Raw genomic sequence first — 23368 nt, 5'->3', positions numbered from 1 at the left:
TAAAGAAAATTCTAAAACTATTCTTGACCTGACCATTGACCATAACCAGAGGTATCTTGATACTATCTTTTACCTTTATAGTTTTATCCCTTTTGACTGGTCGCATGTAACATTCTTTATTTCATTTTTAGCTAAAAACAAAAGGGCAAACAGGCTTGAAATGTTTAAAATGTTGTGTAGCCACGTGAATTGAGAATATTTGAAAATTTTACCTTAAACATGAAATTAAGAACAAATAACTGAGAGATGTGCCTTTAGACAAACAAGCAAAATAAATGATTAAAAAATCAAATAATTTCAAAATGTATTTACATTTTATTTTTCTCTTACCATTGGTCATTTTTATTCGGCTTACATAGGTAAGGGTGTATTTCCAATGCATTGTGAACGTACCAGGTACAGGCGTTATCATCAGCTCAGATCAACTTGTCGGCTAAAATCGAGTCAAAAGACGCATTAAAGAAAGGAAAAGATACGCCTACAAATACCTATACAAATACCTACAAATAGCCTACATTTAAGCAAATGTCTGTTGAATATTTTAATCGAAATCTGTCTGTTACTTTGCGTTTTATTTCGAGGAATGTACACATCGGGCATTACGGCAGTGGCGTCGTTAGGAGAAGATGCACAACTCACAAAGATTCTTTGTTTATTTAGGGCTGGGAAGCTCTAACAAGGAAACGATCAATGCACTGAATTGGGTTCAGCTGTGGGCTTTACAGATTTACTGGGCTTCACAATGTAGAAGTTAAGTGCGTGAGACGAGTCCCAGGTATCACCCGTAGGGTACACTTTCAATATTCAGGAAGTAATGTCGGACTTCAGGAGTCCGTAGGCTGAAACTGTGTGACTCATTGGTTGGCGGCCATTGTGAACGTTTGTTTGAATATCTCCACATTGAGAGGCAGGGCGGTAATTATCAATAAACTGGGAAATATTTAGGCCTATTAAAGTTATCCCAGCAACATACTTTGAAAGTTACGTGAACTGTCGCATCATTTAGGCTGATATTCTAAGAGGAACAGGTGCGTCTGAGCGTAATGCTGCTTTCAGGGAACATGTAGGGATTCTGTTAACGGTAACGTCTCACGTAAAACCTGTCTAAACTATAAAGATAAAAGGCTAATCTTTGAAAACATCAAAGAAAAACATATAAAAATCAACCCGATCATCCATTAGAGAATGGTATTAGTAGTTCTTGAAAGTTCTTAGATATATAGAAAGTTTCCAGTGTCAATTAATGGGAACTCCGATCTTTTCTCTGTGTCTGAAGCCATCATAAACTCCGCCTCTCACCTATGTACCTACTCCCGTCAACAGGCTAGTAAAGTTTTACAGCCCCTGGGCGTCAACATCGAAAGCTTATGCCGTGCTGTAACTCGCGAACCAAGCAGTTCGTTCTGTTCTCATTTTTCTGATTCCTCTGTTAAGTTTACTATTCAGGTGGACACTCTTCATCTCCACAAGGATGTCTCCGTCGACGTCCCCAAGGATCTTCACTGAGAGGGAGGTGGCCCAACACTGCACCAAGGACTCCTGCTGGGTGCTTCAGGGGACCAGAGTATACGACGTGACCGCTTTCTTACGGATGCATCCGGGTGGTGAGGTGCTCATACTTCGCCGATCAGGCAAGGACGTGAGCCAGGAGATGGAAGGACCCCCCCACCACCACTCAAACAACGCCCGGCGGTGGATGGAGCAGTACTACATCGGAGAACTAGGCAGACACAGCGACACCGGCGAGGGACAGGTAAAACATTATTCTGAAGAAGACTACTTGTGCATAGCCTACATGGCAGATAGGTCAAAATTACTGTCCTCAGAGCAGGAAAGCAGTTAATAGGAATATATTTTCACACTGAAACATCTTGTCTGACATAAAAACACTTTTGAGCAGGAGGGTTGTGTTGTCACCTAAATAATATGTGGGCTTATAGTTGTCTGTCACTTGACTTCACTGCAGTTCTTAAGGCTTAAGGTAAAGACTGGTGTGGTCAGTGGTGCTGATAAATGATTTAAGTGTGTGACAGAGAGTGTAGGGAGAAAAGGCTGGTTTGTAATGTCTTAGCAAAGACAGAGAGGAAAGGGGCAAATCTGAGGGAAACTGTCACTCTCTTGCCTTAGCATAATCCACATCCAGTTCAGCTTATGGTGTTTCTCCTAGTAGGGGAGAGACTTTGCATGAATCTCTCACCAACGTTGTTGACATTTACATGGCATGTGTCTCCGCAGTTTGTATTTTTGCCTGTTGGTGCATCACTGTGTATGGAAAGTTTACACAACTGCAGTAACAAAAGCCATTAGGTGCTCTTCTCTTTCTCTTGCTGGAGTATCATGTGCAAGTCACTCATAAGCCATAACTATAAAAACAAAGGACTTTAGGACTTTGTTACTGCTCTGTATTTCTCTTTCTGTTATTACCTTTGAGAGTGGTGTTCAAAAACATTTTTGAGTTTTATCAGCTAGATGGGAGAGTCATGTTGAAGCCATTATGATTTAAATGTAGTAGTTTATCAATTCATTCACTTATGTTAGTCTATGTACTGAAACTGTTGCAGTCTCAAGCCCTACCAGGAACCTGCATGTCATGAATGTGAATTACTCTCAAATGTGACAATAGAGGTCATGTGGAAAATTTAAGCCCACTGATTCAGTTACCAGGACATTCCATGTTGATAAAATTCTATACAATTTGTGTTCAGGTATGTGTTCAGAACAAATAATGTCTCCATATTGTCTTTCTCCTGTCAGTGAAACACTTTGGTTTAAATGCAAATATCAAGCAGATACCATTTTTTTCTTTTAATTATTTACCTTAAATAATTGTGTCCCTAACCATCCTAAACCTATACAGGAACAGGATGTGTTTATCAGTCACATAATCTTATTCAATAAAATAGGGCTTAATGTCCACCCAAACAAGCATCATCCATGAATTTTAACATTAACAGATGTTAACATTAACAGACATCCTTAAAAGTATTTTTGAAAACCTGATTTTGTCTTCGCAGTAGTTATCATCAACCATTACTGTACAGTTGTAAATTGGACAAGTGAAATGATGAGGAATGTCTAAATCTTACAAAATTCTGAGTGAAGCAATTGCATATGAAATTCATACACTGCTGAAATGTACTCTTCAGCTGGATTTCTTCTGTAAAAGAGATGAGAGGTGAGTGAAACTATGAAAACATCAGTTAAAACAGGTTCTGGTTAACTGATAGATATTTAAAGTGTTTACAAAAATATGAAATTATGTTTGGTTTATTATATATGATTAGAAGTAGCAAAAACATCCAGACATCATTTTCACTTTACTTAATTCCTGTGTTCCTCATGCTCCTCCTAACATCCTGTGCATACTTACATACATACCAAAGTGAGCTTTGGTTCCCTTTTGAAATGTCAGTTTAGTAATAACTAAAAGAGTAAAAGAGTCCTACTGTCAGTGTTAAGCTCTCAGAAAATGAGCTGTGCTGATGTTTCTGCTAGGTTCCAGATTCAGCCCTGTAAGAGCTGCTAACGCATAATGTAAAAATTACATATATATATATATATATAGTTTGGACTTCATTGACAGTCCAAACAATGTTTGAGTAAAATAATACAAACATATTCCCTGTGTTTGTGGCACTCTATCTGTGGTCATAATGTGTGGAGGTGGCTTTTTGAGATTTGTCAAAGTGGTCTTTCTTGGAAAAATTGAAAGATTGATGCCATTTTAGGCATTTTAGTTATACAGTTTAAAACCCAAGCTACTATAAGGGTTATCATTTTTTTATAATATTACCATCATTATTAAGCTTTCAAGCTTACCTACCCCCCTCAAATCAACACCTTTTTCTACCTGATGACTTCACAATTATATCCAACTCAGATTGGTCTGAAATGATCAAAGAACACACAGAGCAAAGCTTTTCTTAAAGACCTAGTCTACACTGCACTACGGTAAACTTTTGAGGCAGATAGACTTTATTATTGTTCTTGTCTTGATGACCCTTCAGCACAGGGTTAGCACTTTTGCCTCACAGCAAGAAGGTCCTTGGTGTGCTTACCGGTCAGAGCTTTCCTGTGCAGAGTTTGCATGTTCCCCCCCATGCATGTGTGGGTTCTCTCTGGGTACTCTGGCTTCCTCCCACTACTAAAAGCACCATATGCCTCTTGTCCATCTCTCATGTATGACAGCAGTCAAACATAACTTTCTGCTTGTTAAAGCTTTGAAGTGTGATGCATGATCTTAAATATTGCTGGGCTATTAACTATCAGTTGTTCAGTCACTCAGAATTTGGACATCGCTACAAAATGGCGTATTCACTTTATAGTGAACCAGGAGTGATTTCAGCAACCAGTCAGGTCATCAACACATAGAAGTAAACAGTCCATTCCATAGACATGTCCTTGTCTGTGGACATGTTCTTGTGTCAGCTGGTGTCCTGTACTCACTCTCAAAAGATTGTTTTTGGACCATTACAGAGAGATCAGTTGCACTGTGCTACATTCCCACTTTGTTGTGGGGAAAATGTTGTTTATTGGATGCTACCACACTTGATTTAAAAAATCAGCTAAGCTACTGAGAAGCTATTTTATTCAGAAAATATCAATGCTACCACAGAGCTAGTGAAAAATGCAGTTAAGCTACAAGTGAAACAACTTGTAATGATGCTACAGCCCAACACTACCCAATCCCATTCACACTGAATTTCATATTAAGCAGCTTAAAGAAAATTTGGATTCAGAGCCTTGCCAGAGTACTCTTAAACCTTGCAGGGGCTAGGGAACTATTAATTTGCCAATTAGAAGATGACTCACACCACCTCTGGGCTACAACTACCTTTTGGATTGAATTAGTTAAAAACTTTCTTTGGTGTAATTACACATTACAATTAAGGAGTGCAGAGTAGGCTAACATCCTGCACAGTAACTGATGTAAAAGAAAAAAAAACAAACAAACATATAAGCTAGCTTAATAACCTTTTTTTTTTATTTCTGTGCTCCTTTAGCTTTGTCTCAAAGGAAATTTGTCTACCTACTGCTGGGCAGGATGTGGAAACAGCTCAAAACCGTAGCATGCTCTTTATGGGTTTTTTTGTCGCATCTCTCGATCTCTTTATTCCATTTTTTTTAATTATCTAAACAACAACAGAGCAAAGCTGCATTATATGCCAAATGTAGAATGAAATGTTGCTCTTTAACAAGAGACTTGGGAGGGAAATAAATCTATTGTCAATGTAGTTCAATCACAAAACGGTGAGTGTGACATATGACATAATGACATAATGAACAGTGAAGATGCTGTAAAATAGCATAGTAAATAAGACCATTTTCAGAAAAGGAGACTGAGAGTAGAATGATCTATGTTGAAATGTTGAATTGAATAGTTTGGTAAAACTTGGTGACAGAAATGCAAAAAGTGACAGATGATTAGCAGGGAAACATGCAGAGCACCAGAGCATAATAAGGAAGGAAAAAAAAAAATAAGGAAGGAACTTTTAAGGTTAGAGTACAGAGTCCATCTCAGAGGTTATTGTAGTGTATTCTGATAAGTCCTTTGAAAGGAATGTTTGAGGGCAGCTGGGTTAGGCTGGTGGAGCATCAGATCATCAATAATTTGATCGCCTCTCTATAGGACATACAGATGAGAGCATCCCCTGCTAGTATAACCAATCTTGCAACATTTTGTCGGTGACAGAATACTAGAGGCATAAATTCTGGTTATTTATACAAGACCTAGTTCTGTGTGCAGTTAAAAATATAGGCCCAACACAGATGAATGTAACGGAAACACAGTGAATTGGACAGAGTTTTTTCAGATATTGCCCCCCCCCCCAAAAAAAAAAAAAAACCAAACAACAACAAAAAAAAAACCATGCTGTTGAGATAAACTACCTCTTTTATTACTCTTAAGAGCTGTCCTGAGGCTGTCAATGTGGTGATACATTACCCGGCACATTGTTTACCTTTGCTACCATAGAGACTGCAGATCCTGCATTTAAGTGCTCAGTTTCAGGCCTCAGGTGGCTCCATCATCGCCACAATTACACATGGGGAAAATAGGGAATGAGGTACAGGAAACAGGCTGGACAGTCAGCGAAACTAAGATTCACTTATCTTGAAGGCTGTTTCAGAAAAATTTCAGGTTAAAGAAATTTTGCACCTTCTTGCAATTTAAAATTACAATAGGTCATTGCGAAATATAGAATTTTTTTTTTAAATTCATTTTAGGTTTCTTGTATGACAGGCCACTCTGTGATTATGAACCAACAGGCCAAATTTCAGTTATGACATCATCATCATGACAAACACCTCTAAGTTTATAAAATTAACTTAAATTAACTAAAATTAGGATGTATTATCTGCTTTAGGATGGTGTGGGCTCGTTTGTTGAATGAGCTGAAGCCACACTTACAAGAAAAACAATCCTTTCAAATATAAAAGATGCTACAACCTGAATGGAGGGCCATCTGTCTGCTGTGCTGCTATGTTTACAACTCTCTCTTGTAAGTCAACAGAGAAAAATAGCATTAATATCATGACAGGAAGACAGTTAAGAGCTACAAAGTCTCAGTTCCATTTTCTCATTCTGTATACTCTTCAGGTATTCTTTATTTCTAATTTTCTGAGTTATATGAAGTTATGTCTTTCCTGTTTATGAGACGTCTTTGTTGTTAAGTTGCTGATGAAAACACTCCACTTCCCGATGTTGCTCTTCAAAATAGAAGCCTTCAATCATGATTGCATTGGAGGGTTTCATTGTGACAGGCTTGGCAGGAAAAGGATATGTCCATCATCAGATACTTTGCTAAAGTTTAAAGTTGTGATGCTAACAAACAGGAGGGATTGGCTTGTTGCTGCTTGGAGAAAGCCTGCTTCTTTTTAAACATCCAGGGTATTCCTGGATCTGTGCTCTTGCACAGATCCAGGAATCATTTTCATTGATGACTGTGACATCATCTAACAACAGACTCTACTGAGATGAACTGCTCAGTGATGTAGCGTGAGGGGGGCAGTCCTTACAGCGACTTCTGGGTCGCTATGTTTGCCCTGCCCAAATTAAACCAAGCCAGGAAAGAGGCGACTTTCTGTCTAAATCCAAAATTCAGTCACACATACATCTCAGCGTTTTCACGGGTTTACAGTAACCTTATACAACAAATCTTGTATCTTAAGACTCAAATTTTGGTTTTCACTTTACAGGGACTTTAACATTTAGACATAGCATACTTTGGCACGTCTGCATGTGGGTGAGTGTGCTTGTGTCTGTGTGTGTGTAGGTGTGTGTGCACAGGCAGGGGAGGAGAGATGTTAGCAGGCTGTCTTATTCATAAATCCCTGATGGATTGATGGAAACCAAAAGATTGCCAGTGTGATTAATTAATGTTCAATGTTTGATGCTTTATTTTTTAAAGAAATTAATTAATCAGCCCTAATATTAAGATAATAAAATGCATTAAATTTCCGTCCAGTTTTCAAAAAACTTCTAACCCTTTGGGTCATAGGCGGTTTATTTAACTGTATGCTTCACAATAACTAATAGTAATGAGTTTAGTGCATAAATATCAGGATGCATTCTTTATACCCTGACTCATTATAAGCCCCCTTACTTTAGTTGGTTAAGTCACTTATAAGATGACAAATATAAGATGATGCAAGTGTATAGTAAAAATTTTATACTAAACCTAAACTAAAACTAAACTTTAAAGATACCTGTGAAAGTGGGATATGCAGTGTTAATTATTTTGACATTTTTTTTCCTTCAGAGAACATCTGCTTTTCATTTAAATCATTCACCAGCAGAGATTTCTGATGGGAAGAGGCAGCCAGAAATAAAAGAGTGTGTTTGTGTCCTCAGGGATGAGATGGCTTTTGCTAATGGCAACCCTGTTTCTTTCCCCTTTTCCTTAATCACTGACTTCTCTCACTCACTTGACAATATATTGTAGGGATGCCAATATTATCAGTATGATTTAGGTATCTGCAGGTATTGGCTTATGAAGGTGAATTATCAGTATCATCAGATATGAAAATTTCTGCCAATATATACAAGCAATATTTTTCTTTATAAATGGGCTTATCTCTGCTTTAAATATTGGCTGTGCAAACTAATAAGTTGGAGAAGTTTTAGGTTCAGCCAACAATCCTACTTCTGTTATAGTCCTTGCCTTTATTTATCCTAATTTCTTACACTTTAAAGTGTGTTTTGAGGACTAAAATTTATAAAATTTGTTTATCCTCAAACTTGATATTGTGTGTTTAAAGAAATTAACTTTAGGCCTGAACAACATTTAGATTTGGATATCAGTATCAGTATCAGCTCACATTCTTTTGTAAATGCTGGCATGTTGTAACCTTGCAAAGCAGACGGATTTGCCTGTTTCTGTGCTTCTTACTGGTAAATCCAGCATACAAATCTGAACTGTTTGGGCCCGGTTAGAAAGTGACAGGACCAATCAGTGTCAAGGGGCAGTACTTTCGGCGCGGCAGAGTCATGACGTAAGCAAGCAGGAACAAGAGGCCGGTGCAATTATGGCAGAAGAGATTAGCGTGGAGGCTGCTAAAGTGACTGTTTTATCAGAACTTGACAACATTTCTTCATTAAAAGAAGACCAAAGAACAGCATTGAGTTCTTTTTTATTAAAAAAAAAAAACAACAAAAAATGTGTACTGATATGTCTACAGTCGCCGTGGTTCACATTATGTAGTTCCCCATGGAGTTTAATCCTCGGTAGGGGCGCAGCTCGATAACGGCTATGTCCTGTTTTGTTGCTCTGATTGGCCCATAATCACCCTCAGATTTTTTTTCAAAGGCTCTTCCCTTTCCCAAACGCTTTCTATGGATGGTTTTCCAGATGGATGTGTGAAACAAATCTATCTGGCATGCCAGGTTAGGTATGTTGGATATCAACAAAAATCCAATAGTGTGGATTCTTAATAGACTGTTATTTACCTTAGCAATATTTAAAGGCTCATTTATTTGTTTTTTTAACACTTTCACTGTTATCAGAAACCCTGCTGTTAGCCTGGATGAAGTTAAGTCTCCAATGCACATCAGCAGGAAGCTATTTTGTCTTTCTAGAAGGGTTATACTATGGTTTCATCGATTGTGTAGATTCATTGTCTTACTGGGAAAACATTGGTCTAGTCCATTTTTTCTTATTTTGCGATACCCTCAGGGTCAAATCCAAAAAGAATTGTTGTGCTGTAGAAATATCACTGAGATTTTAATAGCACACTTTTAGTGTCCAATATTAGCCCTATTTTTGTACCATAGCCACAAAAAAATGTTATCCTTGTTGTATACCCGCACTCAGATCATGACACTGCAATGACAGAGTGAGTCAGGTAAGAGAAATTCAAAATTTGTTGATCAAGAACTGGTTAATGCAAACAATGTGTGCTGGCTCACTGGTTCAAAATAAAAACGCAGTGACCAAACACTTCTGTTGTTATAATACGAGAAAATATATGTATGCTGCTCCTGCTCTGTTTGACAGCATGATTAAATAATTTCTTCTGCTGAAAAACAAAACATCTCGGGCCAAACACTGCAGTGTGTGTCTGCCCTGTGTAAAGGTGGAGTTGTTTCACTCTGCAGGAAGGATTACAAATTTACAGATGAATAGATGCAGTATGTGGACAAATCATTACACTTATAATGTACCTCTCTATACACCATAAGGGTCAGCCTACTTGTGACTTTTTCATGAGCGGGCTTATGCTAGAGAGGCATCAGTCCACTTTTTTTTTTTTTTTTTTTTCTTTTTTCCAATCCAATTCCAACACTATGGAAGAGGATTAGGGACACCAGTGAAGGAAAAAAAATTATGGGCAAGTTGAGATTAAAGTTGAAAAGACAAGATTAAAGGCAAAATGACAAGAAAAATGTTATATATCTATATATATCTATATATATATATAGATATATAATCTATAATATAGAAATTTTTTGTTCTTACCTCTTTTTCTGCCAACAGACGGTGTTGTAGAACTGTATGGGGCTTGCGCTTCTCTCAAGTCTGCTTCTGAAATCACAGGAGAATGAGTGATAGTTTCATTCGATAAATTTAGCTGAATAATCAGTGGGTTCCTAACATTAATTTACCTCCATCGCTCTGGGACGGGGAACAAGATCCTCTGCACTCACTCGGCAGCCATTCCTCAGAGTCTGGGTAGGAAAAGTCCGTCTCTGAAGTATTGTCACTGTATGCATCCAGCTGGCGAGCAGCTGCCTTTTCCCTCCAACATACGGGGGAGACCTGGCGGCATTCTTTAGCCTCTTGGCCGGCCTAGGCAGAAGAATGAAAGCGCTGATCGCTGGATTCGCTGCAAAGATTGCTGCAAATTTTGCAAGACTCCCATAATTTTACTTTAACTTTGGAATTTTGTCTGCAACTTTAAAATCGGGGGAAAAGTTGTTAGGTGTAAGACCGGCCTTAGAAAGATATTCACAGATTCGGCCTTTCCGTTTTAATAACTCAGCAGAGGATCATTACATTTACAAAACCCACACCTCTTTTCAATCACAGTACAGTGGACTGCGAGCTAAAACACGTTTTTTTCTCAATTTTTCTCCAAACAAAACGTCCTCTGGGCTTGACAGATTACATTGTTCCCTATAGGTGACCGGCTGTGGATAGGAGGCCCAGGGACACTAAATTATCATACTAGAAAGAAAAAATCTACAATAACTCTAATATTATGCATTGTAGTTACAATAATTTTCATCTCACATTTATCATGACCTCTAATTTACACTACAAGACTTTTTTGGTCTTTAGGGCAATTTATGTTTTTTTTAGATCTTAAATTATGTAATAAATCTACAATAACTCTAATATTATCCATTGTAGTGCAGTTTTCCAAATAAAGTATTTACTGTATTTTTTTTAGAGTAGTAGAGTAGTAAGAAATCTAAGATAACTCTAATATTATGCATTATAGTGATATTAAAGCCTGTATACTAGGCTACAAGACTTCTTTTGGCAAAATAGTCTTTAGGGTAATTTTATTAACTTTTTTTAATATCTGAAATTATGTAATAAATCTACAATAATTCTTATATTATCCATTTTAGTGCCATCCAGTAATGCTATTGCTTTGTGTGACAACACAAACTAGGGCTGCAAACAGCACTGAATGGGCCCTCACACATTCATGCACATCAGGATTTTACATTTAGGTTGTGACATAATCTCAAAATGGGCTGCTGCAGTGTTATTTATGAGACTAAGGAATGTAAAACTACTCCTGTCATGTCCTTTACGTACAAGAGGAAAGAGCACACATTGTAAATTAGTGCTGCACAGTTTATCTTAACACAGTGGCAATGTCAGGCTGTGCAATTAAATACTTTTAGTTTATGATAATGCAACAATGGCACTTTGTAGAACTACCTTTATCTATTTATTTTTAAAAGGAAGAACTTTTATTTTTAGAAAATAAGTTATTTTGAAAGGAGTTCTATAAAAATTCCAGGTTTTACATTTTTTTTTATTTCATTTAATGTTCGCATGTTTTGATCAGAGAAATACTCACTTCAAAAGTATCATTATTCTGCTTTTTTCTTGATGGTAGACTCATGAAACCATTTCTGTAGTATGTCGCAATCTCAAGTACAAATTTTACAAAAGGTCCAGTGTCATCGCAATCAGCCACTATTACCAAACTGTTAGCACCATTGTAAGTGTAAGAGTAGCCTAATGAAACATGGCATGCAAGTCATGATGTGTCTTATCAGTTGGTGGCACAATGGCAGATGTTATCTGTTGGCATACCGAAGTGTTAGGTAGTGATTTGCCATCACACAAGTAAATCAGAGGCATTTTTGATGAAGTATGTGTGGTGATGTATTATTACATGGTGTAAAATTGAACTGCCTCTTTTCCGCAACGAGTGTGAAAAGACGTCACGGCATTCCACAACGGCGAGTGTGCACTGCTGTCTCCATAAACAGGAGATTTAAAAACCAGCGCCCTTTAATCAAGCGGCATTTCATCTGAGAAAACAACAGTGGGATAAAAACAAAGAATAATGTGGATTAACTGGAGAGACTGCGAGGTTAGAGAGCTGATCACACTCTGTGGCTGGGCTGCAGGCTAGGCTAAGAGCGGCTACACAAACCTGCCGTACCAAAGAATAAAACATCTGATGTGCTCACAGAAAAATGAATTTGTAAGTCTGTATGTGCTCACTGCTTTGTGACTTTAATTTTCAACCCTCTTTTGCTGAGACGTGTGCTGTTCCTGAAAACACCAAATTTCATTATGTGGGCATTCACAATAAAAGCAGTTGAGGAAAATAACTGGACTTTTTTTTGTGAAGGGTTTGTCAGAAGTTACATTTTATCATTACAACTTGGCTTTACCATAGTGTTTACAGCACTGTCACTTTTTTACAGCTGCTTCTATGAACTTGTGAAATACCACAGCCCCCTTCTTTGAATTAACATGGACTTAGAACAAGCAAGTGAAAACACATCTTTAAACAGCTGATTAAGGTGGTGTATGAGCCGCTGCAGCTCGTATTAAGACCAAAGACAGATTGACAGAGAAGAGTACAGCACAGTCCCTTGGCACCTTTTACCTCATTATTGTGTCTCACATTAATTACACAGACACTGGTGAGGTTTGGGTTGTTATCCAACTGTTCTTTGTGGAGCAAATATGATGATTGGACTCAGACTGAGCTGTTGTCTGACACATATCACTCTACAATGTAAGCAGTGAGTATTACTGCCAAGCACATTTTCACATTAAAGGGGACATATTTTACCCTTTTGAGATGAGTTTATATTGTTCTCAGAGGTCCCCAAAACATGCCTATGAAGTTTATTGCTGAAAAAACACTCCAGTATTGGATTTTTGCATGTCTAAAACCCCCTCTGTTTCAACCCTTCTCAGAACAAGCTTTTTCTGTGTCCATGGCTTTAAATGGTAATTAGCTGTCTGACTCCGCCTCTGACCACACCCCTCTCAGGAAATTAATGCAGCACTGGTGATATTACAGACACTTCTTTTTTTTCTCCAAAGTTTAGACTGGGATTCAAACCATCAATCTCTCAGACCATAGCCAGCAGGGTGACTCACTGAGCTATCCAGCATCTTAGCTGGTAGATAAGAGGATCAGGAGAGGAGGGCAGATCTTTCCTCCAAGTGGGGGAGGGCAAACCAAACCTGGGGGCGGTTGCTTAGGCCCCTGGTGAGGTCACTCAATGTAAAATCTGAGAACGGCTTGTTTAACATTTTCTGAAAGGTGGAGAAAGAGAGGGGGAGAAGGAATGGATTTTTCTGGTACTTGAGGGGATTGTGGACAGGCCAGGGGCACATATTTGTGTTAGAAAAGCCTGAAAAAGTGATTTTTGCATAATATGTCCCCGTAAAAGGAGTTTGACTTGGTGACACCGATTTGATACCTCGGTTCATCTTGCACCAGTTTTACTGCTTGTGGCATTTAGTGCTGGCCTTTGTGAGTCAGTTGCTACTAGTGCTAAAGCTTATTTGAATATTAGGAAAGCAATTTTGGACTGAATTTTAAATATTCCTTCATTTACATACACTATCGCTCAAAAGTTTGGGGTCACTGGCAAATTTCTTTGTTTTCCAAAGAAAAATATTTACATGCAGTTCACAAACAGTTAGAGACAGAAATTCCATATATTATATGCCATATAATTCCTTCCTTGCATTTTCTCAGATGTAAATTGAGAAAACAAAATAAAATCCCTTGGCAATTTGATTTGCAACATCAGTTTTTGGATGATTCTTTCTTGCCAGTGTTGCCAAGTACTTACTGATTGTTCATTGATGCTGCATGGCCCCACAAAATGCAAAAAAGCTGAAATTGACAGAAAAATCGTCATATAGCCACAGCCTTAAATCAAGAGTTTAACAGCAACGATGAGGAATAATTTTATATATATATATGCGGTTAAAACAGTTGTATACTTCTTGCTGGTTGTTATTCAAAGGGACAATTCTATGGTGCTGGAAGGATTAAGGACTAAATTAATACATTCTGTAGTAAAAAAAAAAAAAAATGGGTACTTTCCAGATTTTTATTTCTTGGGCTGGTATTCAATTTCTTAAAAATGGCTGGTGTTCTCAAAAGGTCAGGAATGAAGAAAAATAAGTCTGTTACTGTTTTAATTGATTTTTACACATTATTTTGTTACAGTTATTTGTAAATGGAGGCTTTCTAGTATAAACAGGCTGATGCGTGGCCAACGTATCAGTTTAAAAAGGGTTTAAAGGATAGAGGATGTAGGATTCATGTCATACGGTTATTGGTTTGAAGTCATTGTTCACTACGTTTTTGGTATGGTAAGTGAAAATACAAACAAACAAACAGAAACAGAACTGAGAAAAAAACAAAAACAAAACAACAACAAAAACAGAGTAATGCTGTAGCCGACTCTGGAAAAGTAGTCAATAAATAAAATGTTTTGAAATAACCTGCACAAAGATTAGGGATGGGAATTGTTACTTTTTTAAAATTGGTATTGATACCAGAGTTTCCACTAGACTTTGTTGTCTCCAGTCAAAATTACTTTTAGTCCTCAAGAATTCCAGGCATTTATAACAACTACTGACATTTGCTTTAACATTGCTTGGCTGCATTTAACAGCAGCAAAATGCTAAAATCTGAAACTCCATGATACAGCTTCAAGTCTGCACCAAAACAGGACTGGGCGCACATTTTTCTTCCCGAACTTGACCTAAAACTGAGACAGTAGAAACTAAGCCAACAGTAAACCAGAGTAATTGTTAGCCTGTTATTACAGCCTGGTAGACAAAAATTGCTCATAGCCAGACCTTGGAAAGAACTTTGCAAAGGCTTTCTCTTATTGTCTTTTTGTAATCGATTTAAACAAACAAAATGAAAGCTATGAGCTTTTTCTTACACACAAGTAGTCAGCTTCACACTACTGTATACGCCTACCTTTAACACATAAACTTCGACAGCACTTAGCTTCACAAATAGCACCGTCAGCCTGTTAGCACATTAGCTGCTACCATCACTTAGCAGCTTACAACAGCCAGATACCTTACTCTACTGACAACAATGAATCGTCATATCAAAAAACTAACAAGGGGTTCATTAACTAGACACCATGTTAAAACTCCGCATTTCATATGAAATATGAGTCAGCAGTAAATCCAACTGTTGTGGTTTATTGGGGATAGTCCAAAGAAGGCAAAAGCGGATAGTTCAGTCCAGTCCTCCTCTCATGGATGGCTTATCCTACAATGCTGCTGCTAATTACCAGGACAATCAGAGCATTAACAACCAGTTACAGGGGTGGAGCCCTTGCTATCAACCTCAGAAAGTCCATGCCATTCTGCACAACATGATCGGCAGAGGCCTCCCAGCTGTGGTATGGGTGTTTAAGCCGCTCAGCTGTCTACAGTTTCCCTTTTTTTTCCCTTTATTACTTGCAGCAATGACTTACTCATAAACCTTCCATATCATTTTATTGAACCCTTATTTAACCAGGAAAACGTAATTGAAAATAAAAACATCTATTTTCGAGAGTGTTCTGGTAAGGATTTTGTATAGTTTCAAGTTGCTCTGAACAGCCTCAGAGATAGGCTTGGTTTGACGTCATCCATGTCGATCTAATGGATATTCATGTGCCTTAATTCACTATGTGCTTGCTGCCTGAGTAGCAGCTGTAAAACAACCCCAGCACCACATGGAAACTAGCTCCTTGTGAAATTACTTTGACACCCCTGCTTTAAAAGACACTCAAACTCATTTCGGGTCAGGGGCTGAATTTGCTCACTGTCCGGACTATTTTTTAGCAACATCAGTACGACCAAAGACTTATAAATCATCTGTCGGAATATTTATTATTATAAATGATTCAATGTTAGATGCAGATGAGTGCTGCATGTTTTCACACAAAAATGTGAATTATAGGGCTGTCAAAATTAATGCGTTAATGTGGATTAATCCATCATCATGATTAATCTGATTAAAAATTTTAACCCAATTAACCCATCTACAGTGCAGATTGACCCAAAATCCCTGAAACGTCTCTGGCAATGCATTTCGTGCAGTTTGTCCAAGTAGGGTTACCGAAGATGCTAAACAGCATGTTGGCCCTCTCGATGGGAAATTTGAGTACAAAAAAACCCCAAGACAGAACAGTCGACCGACATAAAGTATTATGCACATTCTACAGGAAGGAGTTTTCTTTTCACCAAAGCACTTCCAGCTTAAAATACCACATTAATGTGAGGCATACATTCGTCAGGGATTCTGCTAGCACTTTGGCTAACACATCAGCAAGCTTGCAAAATGAAACGTGATTAATATAGAGTAAAAATGAATATTATTTAGTCATGATTAATCGAAATTAATCCACAACAACCCTGTGATTAATCTGATTAAAATTTTTAATACTTTGACAGCACTAGTGAATCAACCACTTTAAACAGAGTGTATAGCTAAGAGAAACCTAAACAAGTCAGGCAGAATACCATGCCATATGATACATGGCATGATATAACACATACATTTTTTCAGATTTTAACATTTTTATTATACACTGATGATGAAGTAACAGATTCAGAATTCCAGCTGTTTATTCACAAAACCAATAAAAATTCAATACTAAAAAAGCACTCGGGTAGCACAGAAGTCCGCCATTAGCCCTATCTCCCAATAGTAAAGAATCCTTTAAAAATTCCTGGATCCAGATGGTGATCCGGGTCACTCCCAAAATGTAATCAGTTCTTCCTTATGCCATTTCTGCCATTTCCTGAAAATTTCATCAAAATCCATCCACAGCGTTTTTGAGTTATGTTGCTGAAAATCTAACAAACTAACTAACAAACTCTGCTGATCACATAACCTCCTTGGCGGAGGTAATAATCCGTCATGATGATTCATAAAAGCTTACATGTGAAATGGGACTCCCCAGAAGCTATGTGGAGCAAGACTGGAATATTCATTATTAATATACATTCAGTAAGACTGTCAACCCTCAGGCATCACTAGGGACATTTTTGTCCATTCGGGCAAATTTTTCGTCTTTATGTGCTCACCATTTTGGCTGCGTTAGTCCATATGGTCTAATTCTTTGCAACAAAGTATCTTTCTTGGCAGTTTTTCAAATTCAAATTTCAACTGCTCTAATAGGTCAGGGGAACATTGTGAAACAAATTTACCACCCTTTAAAGCCATTAAGGACAAAAATGTCCGCTTCCAAAAAAACTGCTATAAAAACCTAACAGGTTAATATTTTTTCTGCTTTTTTTTTTTTTTTGCATTAATCTCTTAAACAACTTCAGCTGTGCTCAAAAGTACTACTAGGTATGAAACGACCAGATAGCCAGATAGGTGCATAAACTCACTAAGCATTGTTTTGTTTTTCTCCACAGTCAACTTTTTGAAGGGCAAGTGTGACCTGGGTAAGGTTAAGGTCAATCTGTCAATCTGTTTAATTCAAAGACACATGAAACAGCACACACACACACGTGCACACACACATGCATACGCATGCACACATACAAACACTATCTTAAAATAGCCTAATAAGCTCAATAACACAAGCACAAATACTAATGAAATGGCAGGCTTTTCATTCACAGGCTGGGGAAATGGCGGATTTTAGTGATGAGCATTAAAAATGGCATATTTTACTATTTTTCTCAATAATGAAACCATAACATTACAGAATGCATGAATATATCTTGCAATGGCTGAGATCAAAAAATGTGGTTTGAATGGGAGTCAATGGGACATTTTTGTCCAAAAGCTACTCGAATCAGTCATAAGTTTTAAATCAGATGCTTCACAATAACTAATAATGCATCAAAGTCTATATATATATATATATATATATTTTTTTTTTTTTTTTTTTTTTTTTTTTTTTTTTAAAGATTTATTTTTGGGCATTTTTGTGCCTTTATTAGATAGAGGAGGACAGTGGATAGAGTCAGAAACAGGGTCAAGAGTGGGGGAGAGACATGCGGTAAAGGGCCTCAGGCCAGATTTGAACCCGGGCCGCCCACGTACATGGGGACTGCCACAACCACTAGGCTACCCGCTCCCCCAAAGTCAATATTTTGGCTAATGTTAGACATACCCAGGACCGATTTAAAAAAAAAAACACACCCCATCCCCCCAATATTAGTTTTCTGGAAAATAATTAATATTGTGTGGGGGTTTTTTTTATATTACCATCCTGTAATCAAAATGGCATTTAAAGGGTTAAAATCCTGAAAATTATTCAATATTTGATTGTTTTTATCAGATCAAAAGTTGATCAAAAGATTTGACCCAAAAAAAGCAGAAAAAAATATGAATATATACTATTCATATTGCCATTTTTGGAAGTGGAGTTTTTGTCCTTAATGGCTTTAAAGGGTCAAAAATTTTATATAATATATAATTATATAATATAATTATAATTATATAATGTATTAAAGCCAATATTTTGGCTAATCATTTACATGTCCATGCTGGATTTAGAAAAAATGTCCCAGCCATCTAACATTTGGTTTGAGGAAGATATCACATTTTTTTTGCTTTTTTTTTTCATAAAAAAAAAACACATTGATTTTAAGTAATCAAACTGGTATTTCAAGGGTTAAAATCCTCAAAATGATTGAATGTTTGGTAGGTTTGAGAACAGCTGAAGTTATTTAAGAGATTTATGCAAAAAAAAAAAAAAAAAAAAAAAAAAAAGAAAAGAATATCGATCTGTTAAGTTTTATGGTAGTTTTTTGGAAGTGGACATTTTTGTCCTTAATGGCTTTAACGGGTCGTAAATTAAAGTGTTGCCTGAGGGTTAAGACTGTAAAAGAGCAACCTGTTGTCCACAATATCTGATCAGACCCTGAGATTATTTCACCTGACCTGGGATCAGTGCACAGAGTCCAGAGAGGAGAGAGAGAGAGGGAGGAGGGTCCTATGGAATTTTATCTCTCACTGGTACACTACAGAGCCCCAAACCTTCTCCTACTGAGTGAAAACTTGACTTTTAAACACATGTATGAGCCCCTACGGTCATTCTTCTTGCATGTCCGTTCTAACAGAATCCCCCCCGACATCCCTGCATGTGCCTTGAACTGGGCATCTTCGTGTGTAATTTTGATGCCTTTTAGCACTGCTCCAGAACCTCTCATGTCACTGGACAGCCTATATCCAGATTAGGATTAAATGTTCAGTTAATGAGAGGATTTTGTTTTTTCTTTTTTTGTTTTTTTTTTTTTTTACTATTTGATGAGACCATCAATTATCCATTAATACATCTCCCAAATATTTAAACAAGGAGTTATACAGGCGTAAGTCCCACTGGCCTGTAATCATTCAAGCTGTCGATGGCTGGCTTCTTGGGAACAGGGATTATGGTGGCAGATTTCAGGCAGGATGGGATGATGAACTGTGACAGGGAACAGTTGAAGATAGTGGTGAAAACCCATGCCAGCTGATCAGCACAAGCCTTGAGCACCTTCCCCAGTACTCCATCTGGGCCTGCAGCCTTCCTTGGGTTTCTAGTCCTCAGCACACGTCTCACTTCCTGAAGTGTCCTGAAGTGTCAGTGTGTTGTTGCAGAGGGGAGGTTGCTGTGGTGTGACTGTGCCTGGTCTTGTAGTCTCAAAACAGGCAAAGAAATGGTTTAATTCCTCTGCCAGTGAGGCATCACCATTTACAGTCACCTTGTTATTGTCTTTATAGCTGGTGATGTGCTGTATTCCCTGCCACATCTTCCATGGGTTATTGTCAGTGAAGTGCTCCTCAATTTCCCTTTTATAGGCCCCCTTGTCTTCTTTGATGCCTCTCCTCAGGTCGACTCTGGCCGCACTGTAGAGGATCCTATTGCACGCCTGAAGGCATTGTTCTGGTGTTTGAGGAGAGCCTGTACTTCACTACTCATCCAGGGTTTCTGATTAGGGAAAACCCGGGTTCGTTTGCTGACTGTGACAGTGTCCACACAGTGTTTGATGTAAGAAAGTACAGTGTCCGTATATTCCTGGAGGTTGTGATGCCCAAAAATGTCTCAGAGGGTGTTTGAAAAACAGTCCTGTAGCTGAGGGAGAGCATCCTTAAGCCACGTTGTTATAGTTTTTGTTTGTGGCTTTGTTCGCCTCCAGAGGGGGGTGTATGAGGGGGTGAGGAACTGGCAGAGGTGGTCTGATCCAGCCAGATGGGGGAGGGGGGTGGCTCTGTATGCATATTTGATGTTACAGTAAACATGATCTAGAATATTGCCCCCTCTGGTGGCACACTTCACGTACTGGCAAATTTGGGCAGGACAGTCTTTAAACATGCTTGATTGAAATCACCGGCAACAATAATGACAATAATGAGCTGCTGTTTGTATACAGTCGCATGCAGGAGGCTGAGGGCTGTGCTAATATTAGCATCCGGAGGGATGTAAACAGCTATCACAATGACAACAGTTAGCTCCCTTGGTAGAAAGAAAGGTCTACACGAGCCTGCCAGAACCTTTAAATCAGGGAAACATTATGTGTCAATGATCCTGCTGTTACAACACTAGTCGTTATGTATGTAAACACAAAGCTCCCCTCCTCTGCTCTCACCCAAGTCTTCGTTTCTGTCGTGCCGGTGTAGCATGCGGCCTGCTAGCTGAACTGCAGTGTCAGGGACCAGCAGGTGAAGCCACATCTCCGTGAAGATGCTACAGTTCCGGATGGTATTGTTCATAGCCAGTTGAAGCTCCAACTCATCCATTTTGTGTGTGATGGATCTGGGGTTGGTTAGGAAGATGCTCGGGAGCTGTGGTCTGTGCGGTTGTTTTCTTGGCCTAGCATCTAGGCCCAACCGGCTTCCTCGCTTTTGTTTCCTTTCCCACCGCCGTCTGAGTTGCTTGCTGGGCGGGCTCACCATCCACAGAGATCCCGGTGGTCTCGCTATGTCTTTGGGAATATCGTGTGTGCACTGATATGCCGAAGTGATGGACAGATTAAACCTTAGGTCAGGGTGGATTAAGTCCTGGCGATTATATTTAAAAGCTGCCTTGCAAAACTCTGTATAAAACAATAAAAACACTAAATACACTAAGAAAACTAAGCACCAGACTGGAGAGCAAGGAGTCGCTGAACCCGTGCGCACCACCATCTTGGATCACCCCAATAGTGAAGAATCCTTTAAAAATTCCTGGATCCGTCCCCATGTGCCCCCCACCACGGCATTTGCTGATTACTTCCTCCCCGGTGGGATGGAAACACGGTGAGGCAAAGCATTGACTTCGCTACGGGTGCCAACAGATGCACCCGTGGTCTCACCGGGCAACTGGAAGTCATGGCAGAGGGTGAATATTCCTCTATTCCTCCCAGCATTGTGAGTATTCTCTCTGTTACGCTCCAACTCGTCTCCTCAACCAGGCATGTGTCTTTCAAACTCTGTAAACTCCAAAACTTGGAATAGAAACACACCCAAAAACTGCTGCTGGGATTGAAGTTACTCATGGCCGTCATCTCCTGGTATGGGTGGTAACAGCGCAGACCTCTGCCATATCTCCAAAGAGTACAGAATCCTTTAAAAAATTCCTGGATCCAGATGGTGATCCGGATCACTCCCAAAACCTAATCGGTTCTTCCTTATGCCATTTCTGACATTCCCTGAAAATTTCATCAAAATCCGTCCACAACTTTTTGAGTTATGTTGCTAAAAAACAAACAAACAAATTAACTAACCAACGAACAAACCCACCCGATCACATAACATCCTTGGCGGAAGTAACAAAAGCTGAGTTGACCTAATTTTAAGAAGGTAGAGGGTAAAATGTAAAAGGCTGTAATCGCACAGTTGTATCTAGATTATGTAGCAGGGGAAAAAATCAGCTCCCAACAACTTTTTTTTTTTTTTTTTTTTTTTAATTTAACTTCTATTTAACCAGATAAAGGCCCACTGAGATTGAGATCCCTTTTACAAGTTATTGAAGTCTTTTGCTGAACACTGTCTCTTCCTTTACTTGATATTACATTTGAACATATGATGATGACAGTTTATTTACACTGCCTATAGAAGTATTCACCCCCTTCGATGTTTTGCCCTTTTATTGATTTTATAAATCAATGCTCAATATAATTAGGCTTTTTTTGACAAAAGAACAAAAAACAAAACTCTTTCATGTCAAGGTGAAAACAGATTTCAATTAAATGGCAATTGAATACAAATATGTAATCTAAAATAAGTGACAGCATAGATGCTCACCTCCTTCAAGTCAGTATTTAGTAGATTCACTTTTGGCTGCATCACAGCACTCAATCTGTGTGGATAGGTTTCAACCAGACTTGCATATAAGGATACTACTATGTTACTACATTCCCTTTTGCAAAACTGCTCAAGCTCTGTCAGGTTGCACAGGGATCAGGCATAAATAGCCCTTTTTAAGTCCAGCAACACAATCTCTATTGGATTGAGGTCTGGGCTTTGACTCAGCCACTCCATACATTCACTTTGTTGTCTTTAAACCATTTCTGTGTAGCTTTAGCTGTATGTTTTGGGTCATTGCCTTTCGGAAAAAAAAATCTTCCCCCAGCCATACTTTGCTTGTAGACTGAATAGGATCTTCCTTTGTTTTGCCATAAGCATTTTTTCATCTACTTTTACAAGATTTCCAGGGTGACCTGCTGAGAAGCATCCCAACAGCATGATGCTGCCACCACCATACAGTGGGTTGTTGTGTTTGTGGTTATGTGCAGTGTTTGGTGTCCGCCAAAAATAGCATCTCGTCTCGTCTCATTAGAACAAAGAACTTTCTTCCTCTTGACCATAGAGTCACCCAGATACCTTTTCGTGCACTCTACACCGCGTTCCACATTATTATGCAAACAACATTTTTCTCTGATTTTCTAAATATCAATGCAAATGACAATCATAATATTTTTCAAGTCATCAACAGTTAGAGTATACTTAAAATGTTTTTGAACAAACTTCATAATGATAACTATTTTTTTTTTTTTTTAAATAAAAACCTCAAAATGCACTTTTCCACATGTTCCACATTATTAAGCAGGCCACAGGTTTCAGCAATATGGAAAAGAAAAAGGATCTCTCTGCTGCTGAAAAGTGTCAAATAGTGTAATGCCTTGGGCAAGGAATGAAAACATTCGATATTTCAGGAAAAATTTAGCATGATCATCATACTGTGAAGAAATTTGAGGCTGATTCAGAGCACAGACGGGTTTGTGCAGATAAAGGCATAATGAGGAAGGTTCCTGACGGACAAATACATCAGATTAAGAGAGCAGATGCTAAAATGCCATTACAAAGCAGCAAACAAGTATTTGAAGCTGCTGGTGCCTCTGGAGTCCCACCAACCTCAAGGTGTAGGATCCTCCAGAGGCTTGCAGTCGTGTATAAACCTACTATTCAGCCGCCCCTAACCAAT

The 23368-nt window shown here is 38.4% G+C and overlaps 1 protein-coding gene across 1 annotated transcript in view; it reads left to right on the top strand.

The window, feature by feature from the left end:
• The first annotated feature begins 1309 nt into the window (after positions 1-1309).
• Positions 1310-23368, top strand: part of fa2h (fatty acid 2-hydroxylase) — a 47112-nt gene continuing 25053 nt past the window's right edge. The window contains exon 1 of the mRNA XM_041794831.1: positions 1310-1753. Coding sequence (XP_041650765.1) covers positions 1472-1753 — 282 coding nt within the window. The 5' untranslated portion in view covers positions 1310-1471. The remainder of the gene's footprint in view (positions 1754-23368) is intronic.

The sequence above is a fragment of the Cheilinus undulatus genome, linkage group 9 (genome assembly GCF_018320785.1).
Source record: "Cheilinus undulatus linkage group 9, ASM1832078v1, whole genome shotgun sequence".
NCBI classification, from domain to species: domain Eukaryota; kingdom Metazoa; phylum Chordata; class Actinopteri; order Labriformes; family Labridae; genus Cheilinus; species Cheilinus undulatus.
The sequence above is the reverse complement of the archived record's forward strand: the minus strand, read 5'-3'. Positions and strand labels throughout refer to the sequence as shown.